Here is a 17646-nt window from a genome sequence, read left to right as displayed (position 1 = left end):
TTGATATTGTCATCATTAACTTATGTTTTAATAATTAGTGTAATTAGAGCCACCCGTGATTGCACGGGCTCTCAAAGTCTAGTAATAATATAAGGGTTAATGATTAATGATAATTACTCCACCATACACCTTATCCAACGGCCCTAAATTATGTACAAAATATATTAGCTAATAAAAATAATTATCATTATCATTTGTGAGTTAATGTGCCTATTATACCCTTGCAAAAAGGGATCATAGAACAAAATTAGGGTCTTTGCATATTCACTTCAAATCCCAAATCGACGTATCCTTACTACCGCCACCCAAATCATCTGTTCTTCTTTCCCAACTTGTTGTCTTCCTTCAATTGCCGATATCATCAGTGTTTGTAATTGTGTGATTCTAGGGTTTGGTTAAATTAGTTATCGCATCGACAAATTGGGTTTCATCGATTGGATGACGGTTCCATCGCTGCTAATTGCATCAGGTACGCGGTAGTAAAATCTAATTTTCTGGTGTTCTTTCTAAAATACAAATAGGAACCTAAAACTGACTGTTTTCAATGATTATCATGTTAATTTTGACACGTCAAAGGAGATTCCGTACTTAGAAAATTGAGATGTTAGCAAGATGGTGAGTGGGCGGTCCCACTATTCCAAGGGGTCCCTGGAATGCAAAGGTTTTTGGAAGTTGCCTATGATTTACAATCAACATCTATGTCAATAACAAGCTGCTGCTGTGGTTATATTGTAAATAAAGTTTTGACGATAATGGTTGTGTTTCTCTGATTAACAGATTCTAATATTCTCTATGGTGATCGTTGCCGAGTAGGGTAATTTGTAATTTTAAATTTCTGTTTGTATATATGGTTATTACTTTTTTTTTTTTTTATTTTGATTGACCCATGAATTCATCGCTTGCAGGTAAATTCTCTATCAAATTTGCTAAATTCAATCATTAATGTGATTGTGAGTCTTTTAACTCTCTATCAAATTGCTCGTGAGTCTTCAATTTCCTATATACATCTACTGATTATCTTACTTTGTGGTGGGTTGTTTTTAGTTTCGGTTTTATTTATGGATATAGAGACTGAAGTAGGCGATCTTGCAATCACTAATGGAGACGCCTGGAAGCTGACCCTACTGAAGGGGTTGAAATTGAAGAAATTGTAGTTGAGTTGTAAACTAAGGCATCAAACCTTGTTCTGCAGGTTGAAATTTTAAGAATGCCACATACTCACATGTATGCTTCTCTATATGTTTGTAGTATGTTTATGTACAACCTCTTATATCAAAAGTACCACTGAGAGTTCTGGCATTATCGGGGACCTACCAGTGGAAATAGAAGTTACCTCTTCAAGAATTACCGAATAAATCTCTCATGAAGAAATTGAGTACAAGGAATGATCCACCCGTAAAGGAAGATGTAGTTAATACCAATAAGACATCAATAGAGCTTTCCATTGCACAGGTTAAGGTCAACTGGACTTAATTTGTTTGGTTACTCTGTTTAATCATCATACAATCTTGGTTCATAATCTATCTCTACCTTCATGTGGATTTAGAGTTTATATCGATTTGTGGAGATGGTGAACTTGAAATCACAAGTATAGAATGTGTGGATTTAGGAATCATGAGGTTTGATCTGTCACATTGTATGGATAAGATTGTCGGTGGAAAGTATAAACTCTGCCATAAGATCGGAAGTGGATCCTTCGGTGAAATTCATCCAGGTTCTACTTTTTTCATTAATCTTAGTTTTATACATCATGATTTTGTTGAAGTTTAAATTGAACTTGATTGAATTGAGTTTCTGGTGCAGCTACGCATGTTGATACATTTGAGATTGTCGCCGGTAAGATCGTAAGTATTGAAGTAAATTTGTATTTTCATTTCGTGTTTTTGATTATCTATAAATAAAGTTATTATTGTCATAAGTGAAATTAAGTACAAAATTAGCTTCAGTGATGTGAAATTGTTTTGTTAGGGTTTGAATTTGAAGTTTATAATCCAAAATTGAACTGATTTTAGGTTGATATCTGATTGCTAGCAGTTGTAGTTCATCTTATGTTCATAATAGATATAGATATTGTATGATATGATATTAACTGTTGGGAGTTTCATTTTGGTGTATAAGTTCTACTAATACCTTACGCTTCACGTCGTGTTAGGTGTTTTAGTGTAACATGAACATCATTTTATGCTACTGTTTTTTCAACTAATATGATTACAAAAAATATATTATTATATATTGATTTAGGAGGTTCCATGCATTCGGAGGCCTTTCAACCCATATGACCCACTTTCGTAGTTTTTCTACTCGTTTGAACTGATGGAGATAAATCATGATCCAAATGGTCCCATTTATATGTAATGGGTTGAAATTGCCCCTTATGGTATGGCGAAAACTCTTTCTATTTATGAGTTTTGGAGATCTTAAACGCCAAGTATTTTATGGTTGTGATTTTGATGCTTATATGCACATGAAGGCATTTAAGACCTAATGTTCCATCAGCACATTTGCTTCTTTTTCATAATTACATTTTTTGACTTTCTGATCAAGTTTTGATATGGTGCAATTGCTTGTATTGAACACTAAATTGCAAGCTTACAAATGTAGGTGCATCATAACTGTACACAATTTTTTCCTTTAGTTTCTTTAAGTTAACATATTTTTGTAACTTCAATTTTCAGGAGAGAAAATTAAAATTCATGGTGGAGATTAAGAAAACAGATCAAGGTTAGTGTACGAAAGTGTTAAGAAAACAGATCAAGGTTTGTATCAATACAACTGTTTGAATGAATCAACAAGTTTTATTTCAGTTTACATTAAGGGATTTTTATTAAGGACAAACATTGTTGGTATTTGTGGTAATAGTGCACGAAAGTGCTAAGAGATGAAGAAAGTTGCAACAAAAAAAGACAAAAAAGTCCCTGCATATGTTTATTGAAATAGGTAAACTTGAACGTTATAGGTGTGTATTGATTGAGAATTTTAATTGGATTAGTTTTTTCTCTTATTATTGCATTATTGACTGATGAATTAACTCAATTAAAGTGTTTTAGCTTTGGTTAAATGATTATGTTCTTCTAATGAAGTAACATTTGTTTAAACTGATAATATGTGTTAATGGCTATCTTGTTTTTTTTTTTTTTTTTTTTTTTTTTTTGCGATGCACAAAAGGCTGTAACGATGAAGAAGTAGAAGAATTAACAAGAATGAGGTTTTTTTTTTTTTTTTGTAAAAGATTTGATTTTTATTATTACCCATTTGAGTTTTTTATTATCTCTCATGTGGGGTCCTTTTAAAATTGTTAGATATGCATATCCATGATGGAAAGAGAAAGAAATCGATTTGGATATTAAAAGATAATGATACCGCAATCGATTTGGATATTAAAAGATAATGATACCGCAACCCGCATGCGCATTCCATCCGTATGCGGGCACTCGATAGCATGCGAATGCGTGTACCTTGTATGCGGTATGCGGCATGCGGTTATGTATTGAATGCCTTTGTTCCCGGTACGGCAGTTACTTGGTCATCAAGTCAATATCTTTTCCATAATTATATCCGTGATTCGGGGAAGTTAGTTATGGACGAGATTATCATTATCTGGGATGGTTCTAGAATTAGGGTTTGCCTATATATAAACCCTAATTATCATTCTAGGAACATTACGTAACCACCACCTACTACACATCCTACGTAGCAAGCTACCATCATTCATCTTCTCAAGGTTTACAGGTTAGCTTCTTAATAGCTAGCGCCTACGACCTTGCTAGGGGCCTTCTGATCAACGACCGTTATCGAAGGTGGACTTAATCACTTGGCCACCCCGCCGACATCATCATGTCGGCCAGGGTTATTCACGGTAGCCGGACCGGAGAGCCTTGCCCCCTTTTACGTATTGAACAGGCATATTGACCCTATGGAAAATATATGCATGATTAAGTGGTGCTTTCATTGAGAGGCGAATTAATTCAAGACATGTTTTTTTCTTTTAGAAAGTTTTGAATTCTAAGGCTCATTATTAACAAAATTTCTGAATTTTTTGTCTCTTTTACAGTATCATGACTTCCGGGGACTCATCGGAACGTACTCAAACAGACAATCAAAACACGCCGTCTGGTAATCAGCAGACGCAAGCTATGACTACGGGGGAAGGATATATGCCTTACCCTCCACCAGTGTCCGGCGAGCCTTTCCAAAGGTACAAGCCGATATATCCGGATGGGGTTACACCGCCAAGGGCAAACTCAACAGTCACAACCACGCGGCTGGATTTTTCTTCGGTGGACCCAAGGGTCATCTTGGTGGGCACTAGTGGTGAAACAATAGGTCCGCATGTGGTATGCTGCGGCCAGGTACCTATTTACAGTACCACGGTTTCAATCCCTCTGCTTGCGCAGAGTGTTCAGCAAAATTCGTCGTTTACACCATTGCAACCTTGGCAACCGCCACGTCCAGTATCGCAGTTTCTGACCCCTGCGGATGCGCAGGCATTACTTAATAGTTGGAGGTTTGCTGTCATTCCAGACGCAAACTCTTATTGGACGCCAATAACTGCGCAACAGCAAAACACTGCGCATACGGTTGGACTTATAACGGCATATCCTCAGGTCTCGCAGGCATCTGCGCCACAGGTTTCGGCACCTTTTCAGCTACCCGTATACTCCGCGCCGGCAAGCCTGCCTTCTTTTCCAACGCATCAGCCTTGGTTATATCCGCAAATGCCGGGGCAACCTTGGCAAAATATTCAGGGGCAGGCAATTCTTGCAGGTCAATTTATGCAGGCTGCACCTCCTGACATGGTTCACTTGTTTTCACAGCCTGACTTTGTTCAGGATATGATGAAACGTTTCTTCGCAGGGCTAAAAGGAGATCCTGTCAAACCACCTTTTGAGCTGCCAACCACTTTTGATAAGTTTCCTCCGCATATAACTGCATATCCGTTTCCATCAGCGCCAAAGATACCTCACACGTTAGGTACTTACAATGGCTTAACTGATCTAGATGATTTCCTGCAGCGTTTAGAGGGCTCAATGCGAACCCAAGGTTGGGTGGATCCGGTTGCGTGTCAGATATTTCCTATGACGTTGCAGGGCATTGCTCGCGAATGGTTTAATAAACTCCCGGCGGGTAGCATATCCGGGTTCATGGATCTGCGGACGAAGTTTTTGCTGCAGTATCAAAATCAAAGGCCGCGCAAACGCACCCACATTGAATGTCACGATATTGTGCAGAAACCCAAGGAATCTTTGGGAGGATTTCTCACGAGATATACTAATGAGTGCCTGCGCATACCAGATCTTAAGCCAGAGCAACAAATTTCTTTGCTGATACATGGTATAAGTACAGAGCGTCATCCAACGCTGGTAAGGCGTCTGCGCCATACAGTGCCAACAACTTATGCTGAAGCGCTTAATGAATGCCATGACTATATGCGGAGTGGCGAAGATAATGATATTCCAACAGCTAGCTCACGCAACGAAAGGAAAGACGATGATGATCGTTCGCGCGATCAAAATCGCGGTAACAACTCTCGCGGAAGATACCCTAGTGGTGGTCCTATAAGAAATGATAAAGGTCGAACAAGTGGTGGTTTTCGAAACAATAATCAGCGCGGTATTAATAATCAGAATTATGCGCTGCTCAAAAGCTTGTCTAAAACACCAAAAGAAATTTTGGCAACCGAACCAGTATGCGCAACCTTTGCGGTTCCAACTCCGCTGACAGAATTTGGCAAGCGGGATAAAACAAAATACTGCGAGTTCCATGACGATCACGGCCATGACACCAATCGGTGTAAAAATTTAATGGAGCGAGTGCTGGAAGCGCTACGCGCAGGAAAATTAGATCATCTCAAGCCACCAAAGAAAGATAAGGGAAAGGCCGCGGAAGAGAGTTCAAAAGCCAAAAAGTTCGCATGGCAAAAAACGGATAAAGCTAAAAGCGCCGATGTAACCATCAATATGGTTGACGCAGACAAAGTTGGCCAGCGAAGGAAATACGACTACCAGGATTGGGAGCTCATTCCAATTTCATTCCCTCCCGTAATGTCGATCGACACAGTTAACGAGCCCATTATCATCAAGTGTCGCGTTCCTAATTGCGGAATACAGATCAAACGCATGCATGTTGATACCGGGAGTGGCGTCGACATTATGTATGAGCATTGCTATCGTTTCCTTCCTGCAGAAGTTAAAGCGCAGTTACGCCAGCCCGATATTACACTATCAGGGTTCTCTGGAGAAAGCTCATGGCCGCTAGGCCGGATAGAGCTAATAATAGAGCTTGCGGACGATAAGAATCCGCAGTTGGTCAGACACGAGTTAGTTTACTTTTATGTGGTTCGTTCGACTTCGCGTTATAATGCGCTACTAGGGAGAAATTTCATACGACGTTTTAATATTATACCATCGGTAGTGCATGGCTTGATTAAGTTTCCTACAATGGGAGGAATTGCCACGATTGCGTCACATCGAACAACCGAGTTATGTGGTTCAGTTGTACCTGTAAACATTCCCAGCATGAGAGAACAACTTGCAAGCAGTACGGTCATAGCTAACCGTTTGCACCCAGATAAGCGTATCAAACTCGGCGCAGGCTTGTCAGCCGAAACTAAGGCTAAGTTGCATGGAATATTATCCGCAAACGCAGATGTTTTCGCATGGCAAGAATCAGACATGACTGGGGTTCCGCGTGATATTGCGGAACATAAGTTGAATGTTAATCCATCACTCACACCCGTTAGACAAAAGAAGCGGTATATGACTCTTGAGCGCAGTGATTGGTTATGAGCAGAAGTAGATAACCTTGTCAAGGCAAACATTCTGCGGGAAGTGCGGTATCAGACATGGGTTGCTAATCCTGTGTTGGTGAAAAAGGCTGACAGCAATTGGCGGATGTGTGTCGATTTTAAAGACATCAATAAAGCATGCCCCAAGGACAACTACCCTCTCCCGGAGATAGACTGGAAGGTAGAATCATTATCAGGTTTTCGGTACAAGTGTTTTCTGGATGCGTACAAGGGTTATCACCAAATCTTAATGGCTGCGGAAGATGAGGACAAAACTGCTTTTCATACGCCGCAGGGTATTTATTGTTATACGAAGATGCCTTTCGGATTAAAGAACGCAGGCGTAACCTATCAGCGCGTAATTGACGCTGCCTTCAAGCACCAAATCGGCAGAAATCTTGAAGCATATGTCGATGACTTGGTAATTAAAAGTAACACCGAAGAAGCAATGCTCGCGGACATCCTAGAAACGTTTGCGTCTTTGCGCAGGATCAACATGAAGCTTAACCCGCTCAAATGTAGTTTCGGGGAAGAGGAAGGCAAGTTTCTAGGTCATGTGGTGACAGCGCGGGGAATCAAGGCGAATCCCAAAAAGATTGAAGCCATTGATAGTTTGCCATCTCCAAAGACAAAGAAAGACGTGCAGAGTCTAACCGGGAAGCTTGCAGCGATCACACGGTTTTTGTCGAAGGTCGCAGAGCGACGGCTGCCATTCTTCAATACTTTGAAGAATTGTTTAAAGAAAAAAGATTTCGCATGGACTCAGGAAGCAGAATCGGCTTTTCAGGAGATGAAGAAGGTGCTCGCCGAGTTACCAACACTCACCGCGCCAGTATCAGGAGAAACGCTTACGCTGTACCTTGCGGCATCGAAAGAAGCTATCAGCTCGGTTCTTATCGCAGATCGCGGAAAGGTAATCAATTCTTTTTTACTTGTATGAATTATTTATTTCGTGGACGAGTAAACTTCGTAAGTAAGACGCTGACAGCAAACGAAGTAAACTATACACCAATAGAAAAGCTAGTATATGCGCTAGTCCACACGGCGCGGCGTTTGCGCCGGTACTTTCAAGCACATCCAATTGTGGTTCTAACTGATCAACCGATCAAGCAGGTTGGTAAAAACTTAATTTGCGGCAATGTCCGGGGCTACCGCATTGACTAACGCAATCATTTTGCTTTCAGGTGTTATATAAGCCTGAGATTTCTGGCCGAATGGCTAAATGGGCAGTCGAGTTAGGAGAACACGAAATAAATTTTTCGTCGCGAAGGGCGGTTAAGGGTCAAATACTTGCGGATTACCTAGCAGAATTGCCTGCGGATGTTGAGGCATCGGCTGAACAGCAGGATGCGCCTGCACCACCCTTGTCATCATGGGAGTTATATACCGATGGTGCTTGTAGCGCATCTGGCGCGGGTGCAGGTGTAATTTTATCTACCCAGATGGCGAAGAGCACACATATGCGTTGCGTTTCAATTTTGCTGTTACGAACAACGAAGCAGAATATGAGGCTTTGTTAGCAGGTATGTGTATTGCGCATAAATTAAATGTTAAAATTCTGCACGCTTATGTGGATTCAAAGCTAGTATGCAGTCAAGTCAGCGGAGACTTCGAAGCGCATGACATAGCCATGCAGCAATATTTATCACTTGTTCATAACCTCGCTGACCAGTTTGAGGCTTTTCAAATCTCCCACGTAATGCGGGGGCAAAATAAGAAGGCGGATGCGCTTAGCAAATTGGCTGCTTTGGCCTTTGATTATACTGGGGAAGAAAGTTCTTATAGAAGAATTACATGCGAAGTCTATTGTTATGATGCCTTTAGTGGCACCTGTTGAGGAATCCAGCTCGACGTGGATGACACCGATCATTGCTTTCCTGCGAGATGGCACCTCACCTGCGGATTCTGTTGATGCAAAGAAAGTCCGCACTAAGGCACCACTGTACGCCCTTGAAGGTGAGGTCCTTTACCGAAAAAATTATTTAGGGCCGAATTTAAGGTGCATTGGTCCAAAAGAGGCAGAGGAAGTTATACGCGAGGTGCATGAGGGTGCATGCGCTTTTCATTCAGGGCACAGGTCTATTGTGTCAAAAATTATGCGGCTAGGTTATTATTGGCCCACTATGTACGCAGATACCGCGCGCATAGTTAAGCAATGCGAATCTTGCCTAATACATGCACCTATCAGCAGAGCACCTGCGCATCCAATGATCCCAGTCATCACCATGGCCATTCTGCAAATGGGCAATTGACATAGTCGGACCATTTTCAAAAGGCCGAGGTAATATTATCATTTATTTTATACCATATGCTACTTACGTCAATATCTTACGCATACTCTGCACACGCAGGAAACATCAAATTCTTGATTGTTGCAATCGACTATTTCACGAAGTGGGTTGAAGCACGACCGCTGGCAACAAGTTCAGGAAAGAGGGTGCGAAATTTTGTATGGGAAGACATTGTTTGTCGATTCGGCATACCAAACGAAATCGTTAATGATAACGGTACACAGTTTGCGGGGGATCCTTTTCGCAGTTGGTGCGCGGAGCTTAATATTAAGCAAACTTTTACTTCCGTTGCGCATCCGCAGGCGAATGGCCAGTGCGAAGTCACCAACCGGGATATGGTAGCTGGAATCAAAGCTAGATTGGGTCATGGTCGCATTGGTTGGGTGGACGAACTACCAAAGGTTTTATGGGCACATAGAACAATACCCAAAGCAAGCACTGGTGAGACTCCGTTCAGTTTGGTCTATGGGTCAGAAGCGGTTGTACCCGCAGAGATTGGGGTGCCAACGTTCCGCATACAGAATTTCGACGAGCAGAATAACTCAGAAGCTTTGCGGGAAAATCTTAATTTGTTGGAAGAACGCAGAATTTCTGCGGCGATAAACGAAGCCAACAATAAGTAGAAAATTGCAAAGTACTACAATCAGCGTGTGCGTTCGCGCTCTTATAAGTGCGGGGACCTAGTTTGGCGTCAGAATGACGCAAGTCATGCAGAAGATACTGAAAAATTGGGCCCCCGTTGGGAAGGTCCATACAAGGTAGTGGGAGCAAGCAACACCGGGGCATACCATCTCGCGACATTAGATGGAAAACCTGTGAAACGCACTTGGCACGCGACGTTGTTGAAAAAATGTTACATGTAGCTGGTTGGACCTGATCACTCCAAATATTTTAGCACATTATTTTTTCTTGTGTAATTTGCGTCCGTTTGGATGTGTCGCGGTTGTAATCATGATTAATGCCAATTAAAATATTTACTTGCGCATACTTTTGTTGTATATATCTTTCTTTTTTGTATGCGGTTCCTGCCTACTTAAGGGGTGTCCTCTAGCCCCCATGCGGCAGAAGCCTGTTTGGTTACAAGGCTAGACATTAACGGCAGGTGAAGGGAATTGGCTTTCCCCTAACCAAGCGTCACGCAGACTAGATGGCTGCCAAGTCGAATTAAAATATACAAGCATTGGTTTGCTTGTGCATAATTACTCTCGCATTGGTTTGCATGAGGAACTCTTAAGTATAAAAGCATTGGTTTGTTTTTAGTTGCGTTGCTTACCATACAGCTAAAGTGCACCTCTAGCACATGACAAAGCGATAACGCAGTAGCTTTTGAGTCTAAACTGTTAAAGGTAAAATTGCTCAAGTATTGGTTTATTTTACGCAGTACCTGCGTATGCGCATGAGTTTTGGTTAATTATGCGCATGGGCATGCGGTTCGTCCTTTGTTTTGATTCGCAGTATATAAACACTTAATACATAACGCATGCATAACACAAAAAAATATATAATACAACTAAGTTATTACAGGTAACAATTGTTCCAAATGCCTGCCTAAGCATAGGACTTACGGCGCACAACGTTAAAGTGTTCAAATTAGAAATCTTCCTTGAGAAACCCATCAATTGGCATATTGGGATCCACAGCGAAAGCGTTTATTAAGGGGATCGGGATGGACTGGATGGCCTGCTCAGCTTCTAGGAGCGCCTCAGCGGTACCCTCTTTCAAATTTTTCTGCACAACTTCAGGGTACGGTAGCGTGAGGTCGCAGCCTTTGATCACCTCAAGCATCACCTTGTTGCGGTCATGCTCTTTCACTGCATCGACGTAGGCGTTGAACTTTTCGGTGACGGACCTCGAGTCCATTACCTTTTGCGCAATGACAGGAAGGGAGGTGCGAAGCTTTAACAAGTCTGCCTCTGCCAGCTCGCGGCCAGTCACCGCGTCGTCCATCTCCCTGCGCATCCTTTCCAGTTCCAACCGCAGGCGCTCCGTCTCCCCCTTAGCCTGGTCAACCGCCCTCACCAGCTCGCGGTTCTTCTTCCTTTCCTCAATCAGCGCGGTTTTTGTCTTCGCCTCCGCAGCCTTACGCGCCTCTTCCGCGTCATGCTTATCTTTCTTAACCTGATCTACCCCTGCCTGCAGCAATCCAAGCTCCTTTTCTTTCCGCACGGCCGCTTGGTATAGGTTAGTGGAACGGCGTGCTTGATCTGCAAACATACCAAAGAACACAAGGCCGTTTTGAATGAAGGCATTGTGCGCTTGGTGGAAGGGCAGTGCGGCTAATTGATTGCGGAACTCGGCCGGAAAAATTTGTTGTAGAAAGGCGGACTGCTCTGCGGCATTTTCAGCAGAGGACTGGGTGAGTGCGCCAGATTCGCCAATCGGAAGCTGCCGTGTGGTGGGATTGGTGTAGAATCGGAATCAAGGTGTATCGCCTTGTCCCTGGACGTGGAGGTAGCCTCAAGGTCCGGATTTGCCTGCGGCGGCGTCTGGTGCGTCTCCTCAATATGCTCTGCAAATCAGCAACTTGTTAGCACATGAGGTTAATTGTGCGGTGTTTACGCAAGAAAATAGATGCTTACCGGTGGTAGGAGGAGGTAGATCTGCGGATGCTGGATCGACGGGGACAAAGTTGTCATTCCGCATGTCCTCCTTTTGTTTAAGAGTAAGTTTCTTCTTCTTTTGCTTAGCTTGGGGAGCTTCGGTTGCCTTGCGCTTATTGGCCGAGGTAGCGGGAGCGAACACCTCGTTCTCCCCAGTCTTCTCCTGCTCAAGAGGTTCATTAATATTTTGTTTGCGGAAAGAGATAGCCGCAATCTCCTCCGCGGTGAGCACTTTCTTCATCTTCATCTCTGCAAAAATATGCGCAATATTAGAACATGTATGTATACGCTAGTGGTTATATATTCATATGCATTTATATTATTCTTACCCTTGCCATTCGGCGCGATAGGAAACCTACTTTGATTTGTTGTTCTGGCTTAAGATCTGGTATGCGCAGGCACTCATTAGTATATCTCGTGAGAAATTCTCCCAAAGATTCCTTGGGTTTCTGCACAATATCGTGACATTCAATGTGGGTGCGTTTGCGCGGCCTTTGATTTTGATACTGCAGCAAAAACTTCGTCCGCAGATCCATGAACCCGGATATGCTACCGCCGGGAGTTTATTAAACCATTCGCGAGCAATGCCCTGCAACGTCATAGGAAATATCTGACACGCAACCGGATCCACCCAACCTTGGGTTCGCATTGCGCCCTCTAAACGCTGCAGGAAATCATCTGGATCAGTTAAGCCATTGTAAGTACCTAACGTGTGAGGTATCTTTGGCGCTGATGGAAACGGATATGCAGTTATATGCGGAGGAAACTTATCAAAAGTGGTTGGCAGCTCAAAAGGTGGTTTGACAGGATCTCCTTTTAGCCCTGCGAAGAAACGTTTCATCATATCCTGAACAAAGTCAGGCTGTGAAAACAAGTAAACCATGTCAGGAGATGCAGCCTGCATAAATTGACCTGCAAGATTTGCCTGCCCCTGAATATTTTGCCAAGGTTGCCCCGGCGTTTGCGGATATAACCAAGGCTGATGCGTTGAAAAAGAAGGCAGGCTTGCCGGCGCGGAGTATACAGGTAGCTGAAAAGGTGCCGAAACCTGTGGCGCAGATGTCTGCGAGACATGAGGATATGCCGTTATAAGTCCAACCGTATGCGCAGTGCTTTGCTGTTGCGCAGTTATTGGCGTCCAATGAGAGTTCGCGTCTGGAATGACACCAAACCCCCAACTATTAAGTAATGCCTGCGCATCCGCAGGGGTCAGAAACTGCGATACTGGACGCGGCGGTTGCCAAGGTTGCAATGGTGTAAACGACGAATTTTGCTGAACACTCTGCGCAAGCAGAGGGATTGAAACCGTGGTACTGTAAATAGGTACCTGGCCGCAGCATACCACATGCGGAACTATTGTTTCACCGCTAGTGCCCACCAAGATGACCCTTGGGTCCACCGAGGAAAAATTCAGCCTCGTGGTTGTGACTGGTGAGTTTGCCCTTGGCGGTGTAACCCCATCCGGATATATCGGCTTGTACCTTTGGAAAGGCTCGCCGGACACTGGTGGAGGGTAAGGCATATATCCTGCCCCCGTAGTCATAGCTTGCGTCTGCTGATTACCAGACGGCGTGTTTTGATTGTCTGAGTACGTTCCGATGAGTCCCCGGAAGTCATGATACTGTAAAAGAGACAAAAAATTCAGAAATTTTGTTAATAATGAGCCTTAGAATTCAAAACTTTCTAAAAGAAAAAACAATTAAACATGTCTTGAATTAATTCGCCTCTCAATGAAAGCACCACTTGATCATGCATATATTTTCCATAGGGTCAATATACCTGTTCAATACGTAAAAGGGGGGTTTAAGGATCTTAGAACAAGGCTCTCCGGTCCGGCTACCGTGAATAACCCTGGCCGACATGATGATGTCGGCGGGGTGGCCAAGTGATTAAGTCCACCTTCGATAACGGTCGTTGATCAGAAGGCCCCTAGCAAGGTCATAGGCGCTAGCTATTAAGAAGCTAACCTGTAAACCTTGAGAAGATGAATGATGGTAGCTTGCTACGTAGGATGTGTAGTAGGTGGTGGTTACGTAATGTTCCTAGAATGATAATTAGGGTTTATATATAGGCAAACCCTAATTCTAGAACCATCCAAGATAATGATAATCTCGTCCATAACTAACTCCCCCGAATCACGGATATAATTATGGAAAAGATATTGACTTGATGACCAAGTAACTGCCGTACCGGGAACAAAGGCATTCGATACATAACCGCATACCGCATACAAGGTACACGCATTCGCATGCTATCGAGTGCCCGCATACGACTCGATAGGAAACTGCTTTGATTTTAAGATCATCAAGAGTTGATCAAAATATATATATATATATATATATATATATATATATATATATATATATAGATGCGGGTGAAATATATGGTGGAAAAAGGTAAATGGATAGTTTAGCTGCAGCGTTCCCAAATCTGGTCAGTAGATGGGTCGGGTGTCAAAATCGGTAATTTTCCATTATGGGTCATAATGGATCGGTTTTGTTTGGACTGAAAACAGTTTTATCTATAATTTTATTTTTTATACTTTGTACAACTTTGACCCATTTTGTGTAGGTATGGGATCCATAAGTTCTTCACTGAAGCTACTTGACTTAGCTTCTGGTAAAACTGAAAAAGTATTATGTCGATGGAGATAAAAAAAAAACCGTTCTTTACCGAAACCTACTTGACTGAGGCACTGAAGACACTCGATTTGTTCTTGCTTAGGTGGTTTCTATTTTCAAATCCTTTTGTGTATATAGTAAAAGTATTTATGATATCTTGTGTGTTACCTTTATTTATTATAACAGTAAAATTTGTACAAATAATTATAAAACTTGACGAAAATCGTAATGTGCAATTTTATCAGGAGTTCCAAAATTGAAAATACTTAATACTAAAGATTCCCCGCGTTTTTTCATGCAGATTTGACCAATAGGAGTGTTAGCGTTTCGATGTTGACCGATGGTTTGACTTTGAGGAATTATTGCCATTTTTCATGGAAGTTGCAACGTTCAAATATTTGCAATGCTAAAACTTCTGCATTAATAATCTGAGCTACCATACCTAATGCTACTTGACGTTTTTATATTGCAGATACATGGGACCTCTGAAGTACAAGAAATATGGTTTCATTTTGAAAACCATTCATATGTTCACTAAAGTGAAGCAAAACTATGGTATGTTGACTATATTTGTTATTTGGAAATAATGTTTTTATGTCTATGTTAAGAGCTCAATACTTAAAGAGACACATACCAGACTCACATTATTATTTCATCATTTTGTTGTGTCTAACATTTAAATCTGAAGCTGGTCGTACTGAAAAAATTATCTAAAATGGAATATGTCAAATGGTTTGAAAGGGTAAAAAATTGTCCAAAATGTATTTTCACAGCGTACAACTATCTGAATCATTTGACATATTAAGTAGGCAAAAGGTTTTGCGGGTACCCCAACCCAAGGGGCTAAATAACTCACTTTGACGTGAACCCATTTTGAGGTAAAAGGTTTGCCGGGTATCCCAACCTTCTCTATTAAAAGCGCTTCAGATTATCAGCGCTTCTGATGGGGAGGTTTATTGTTTTCTACTTCATTCGTGTTGTTTTCTCCTATAGGTGTCTTTAAGTGTGTTAGTTTCCGTCACATTGGGTCACTTTTCCGGATTAATGGACTGAAGCTTCTGCTTGGTGTTTACATTTAATAAGAATTGGAAGTTCGGGATGCTCGAAAGCTTTGACATTGATTATTTTGTCCTCAGTAAACATTCGCCTACTAATGTAGGTGCTTTGCTTTGCCCGTCGAAGAGGTTCCATATTGCTGCAAAGGGTTTTGACCCATACATGGGTCAACTCAGGATACACTTTTCTCATAATATAGCTAAATAGAAATCAGGTCCAATGGGTTCTCCGGGTCAATAGTTATCCAAACATATAGTTTTAGTTCATATAACCTTATAAATCAATTAGGTTTTCATCAAAATGAAATTTACGTAAATGATAATTGTTCTTTTTTTCTTCCATATCTAATCTGATATATAATACTATCCTCATCTTAATCTATCTATTGCGATATCTCTCTCTGCATATGATATTTCTATATTTTTTTTCTAGGTTTGCTATTTTCAAATTTTTAATGGTTGATGTTTTATGACGATGACCTAGAAGGAAATATGACTCCTAATGGACTTGTTGTTTACGGTTCAGTAATCGATTAGAGGTATTAATAATTGTGTTCTTTTGTAATCTTAGGTTTTCTAAATCGAATAATAGATTTTGCTGTTGTTTAAGGTTTGTGCTATGGCTTTTTGTCTCTTACTATATACTGTTGTTTTTTTTTTTTTTTTTTTTTTCTCTCTCTCTGGATTTGGCTATGTTAGTGTGATGGGGTTCTTTCGCTTCAACATTATCTAAGGTTAGTTTTATGTTTTGTTATGTATTTTTTCCTTGGTAATTTATAGCAAGTGTTGATTCGTTTTTTATTTGATCGATTACTTGATCAAGTTCAAGTTTTCAATTTCCAACACTCAGTTGATTTTAGGCCTAATGATTCTAAAATTGGATGTTTTTGATTATGCATCTTTGTAAATTTGACCATTCATTTTTGTAACATTGCCATGTTGTATGTCACATTATGTACTTGTTATCACAATGCTATAAATGATAGTAGTTTATTTAGTTGGTGTTCACAATAGTGTTTAATTATGATTATTATCTTCTCTTTTGTGTTTCTTCATTCTTAATTATTTCTATAGTTATTTGACACATAAAACTACAAACGAGTTATGAGTCCATGGTTCAAGTTTGATGTATTTATCATAATTTCTACTAAATTGTGAAAGAAACAGTAACCTGTGAATCCAAAATGGTTAACTGATGTGGACATAGGTTGTTATTTGTGTGATTGTGTCCAAACATTATTTGTCTCAAACTTATGACTTTCTTACAAGTTATTTGTACTTCATAGTGAAGTTTTTGGTTATGACAATAAACTTTTGTTGGTTAATATTGTTGAGTAGCACTAATCTCAAACAGCTTTCATATCCAAAAGTATATGTAGCTGAATTTGTGGGGTGATTTGGTTCTGCCTTAGAAGGCTAAAAAAGCGAAATTGGGTTGGCATATTTAACCCAGTCTCTTATGTTGTGTAGTTGGATTATGTTGGGTCCAAATTACCACCTTTTGCAACTGGATATGGGTCTGTTTATTTCTCAGCTTCAGACATGAGTTGGGTTGCCAACTGTCACTCCATTTCCTTTTGACTTCATGTGTATCTGCTGTATGTAATGTTGATTGTGCAAGTGAGATTTAGGATTTTTTTTTTTTTTTATTTTATTATTTTATTATTTTTTATTATTAAAAGCACACAACTTTATTATCACATTAAAATTTAGGTACCAAGATAGAAGTATTTTTAACCAAACCCGTGAATTCACGGGTGAATTAACTGGTCTAAGCTCTAAAATTGTTAACTCGTTTTCCTTTTACAGGCTGATGAATTGCGTATAACTATCTTGACGAAGATACAAGATATACTGAGTATAAGACAAAGATCGTTGGCATGGCTTGCACTTCACAACTACCACAAAAGATTGATTTCATTTAACCACCAATGAGAATCAATCAATACCTCTATAATTTATTAGTATTATTTGTTTGTTTCTTTATTTTAATGCTTATAGCATACATATTTTACGTCAACATTATGTTTTTACTTACCTCATACTTTCAACTTATTTCAGATGCGACATATACATATTCAAACATTTATCATGATTTATTTGCGATATAAATATTTTTAAGTAAAACCCGCGAATTCGCGGGTCTTTGACTAGTTTATTTAATATTATATTAATATTAATATTAATATTAATAATATTATTACAATAATGTAATACTACTTTATTACACAATATCTCATATACAAAACTATGTCCATCTTTCTTCCCAGATCATAGCTCCAAGAAGATCCACAT

The 17646-nt window shown here is 40.5% G+C and overlaps 1 protein-coding gene across 30 annotated transcripts; it reads left to right on the top strand.

The window, feature by feature from the left end:
• Window positions 1–273: 273 nt before the first annotated feature.
• Window positions 274–17413, top strand: LOC139896299 (casein kinase 1-like protein 11). 30 transcript variants are annotated; one of them, XM_071878914.1, is made up of 16 exons: window positions 274–469; window positions 577–661; window positions 778–809; window positions 906–981; window positions 1069–1153; window positions 1249–1452; window positions 1547–1714; window positions 1804–1836; window positions 2676–2721; window positions 2860–2937; window positions 3166–3205; window positions 14247–14399; window positions 14598–14851; window positions 15290–15890; window positions 16051–16085; window positions 17161–17413. In XM_071878914.1, exons 2-6 carry the CDS (start codon window positions 613–615, stop codon window positions 1286–1288), a joined length of 282 nt encoding a protein of 93 aa, XP_071735015.1. In that variant the 5' UTR covers window positions 274–469; window positions 577–612; the 3' UTR covers window positions 1289–1452; window positions 1547–1714; window positions 1804–1836; window positions 2676–2721; window positions 2860–2937; window positions 3166–3205; window positions 14247–14399; window positions 14598–14851; window positions 15290–15890; window positions 16051–16085; window positions 17161–17413. The 30 variants fall into 30 exon arrangements, with proteins under 30 accessions (XP_071735015.1, XP_071735013.1, XP_071735016.1 ...); XM_071878912.1 differs by having other exon boundaries at window positions 2676–2756; XM_071878915.1 differs by having other exon boundaries at window positions 1804–1844.
• Window positions 17414–17646: the final 233 nt, after the last annotated feature.

Source organism: Rutidosis leptorrhynchoides, chromosome 3 (genome assembly GCF_046630445.1).
Source record: "Rutidosis leptorrhynchoides isolate AG116_Rl617_1_P2 chromosome 3, CSIRO_AGI_Rlap_v1, whole genome shotgun sequence".
Taxonomy (NCBI): Eukaryota; Viridiplantae; Streptophyta; class Magnoliopsida; order Asterales; family Asteraceae; genus Rutidosis; species Rutidosis leptorrhynchoides.
The sequence above is the reverse complement of the archived record's forward strand: the minus strand, read 5'-3'. Positions and strand labels throughout refer to the sequence as shown.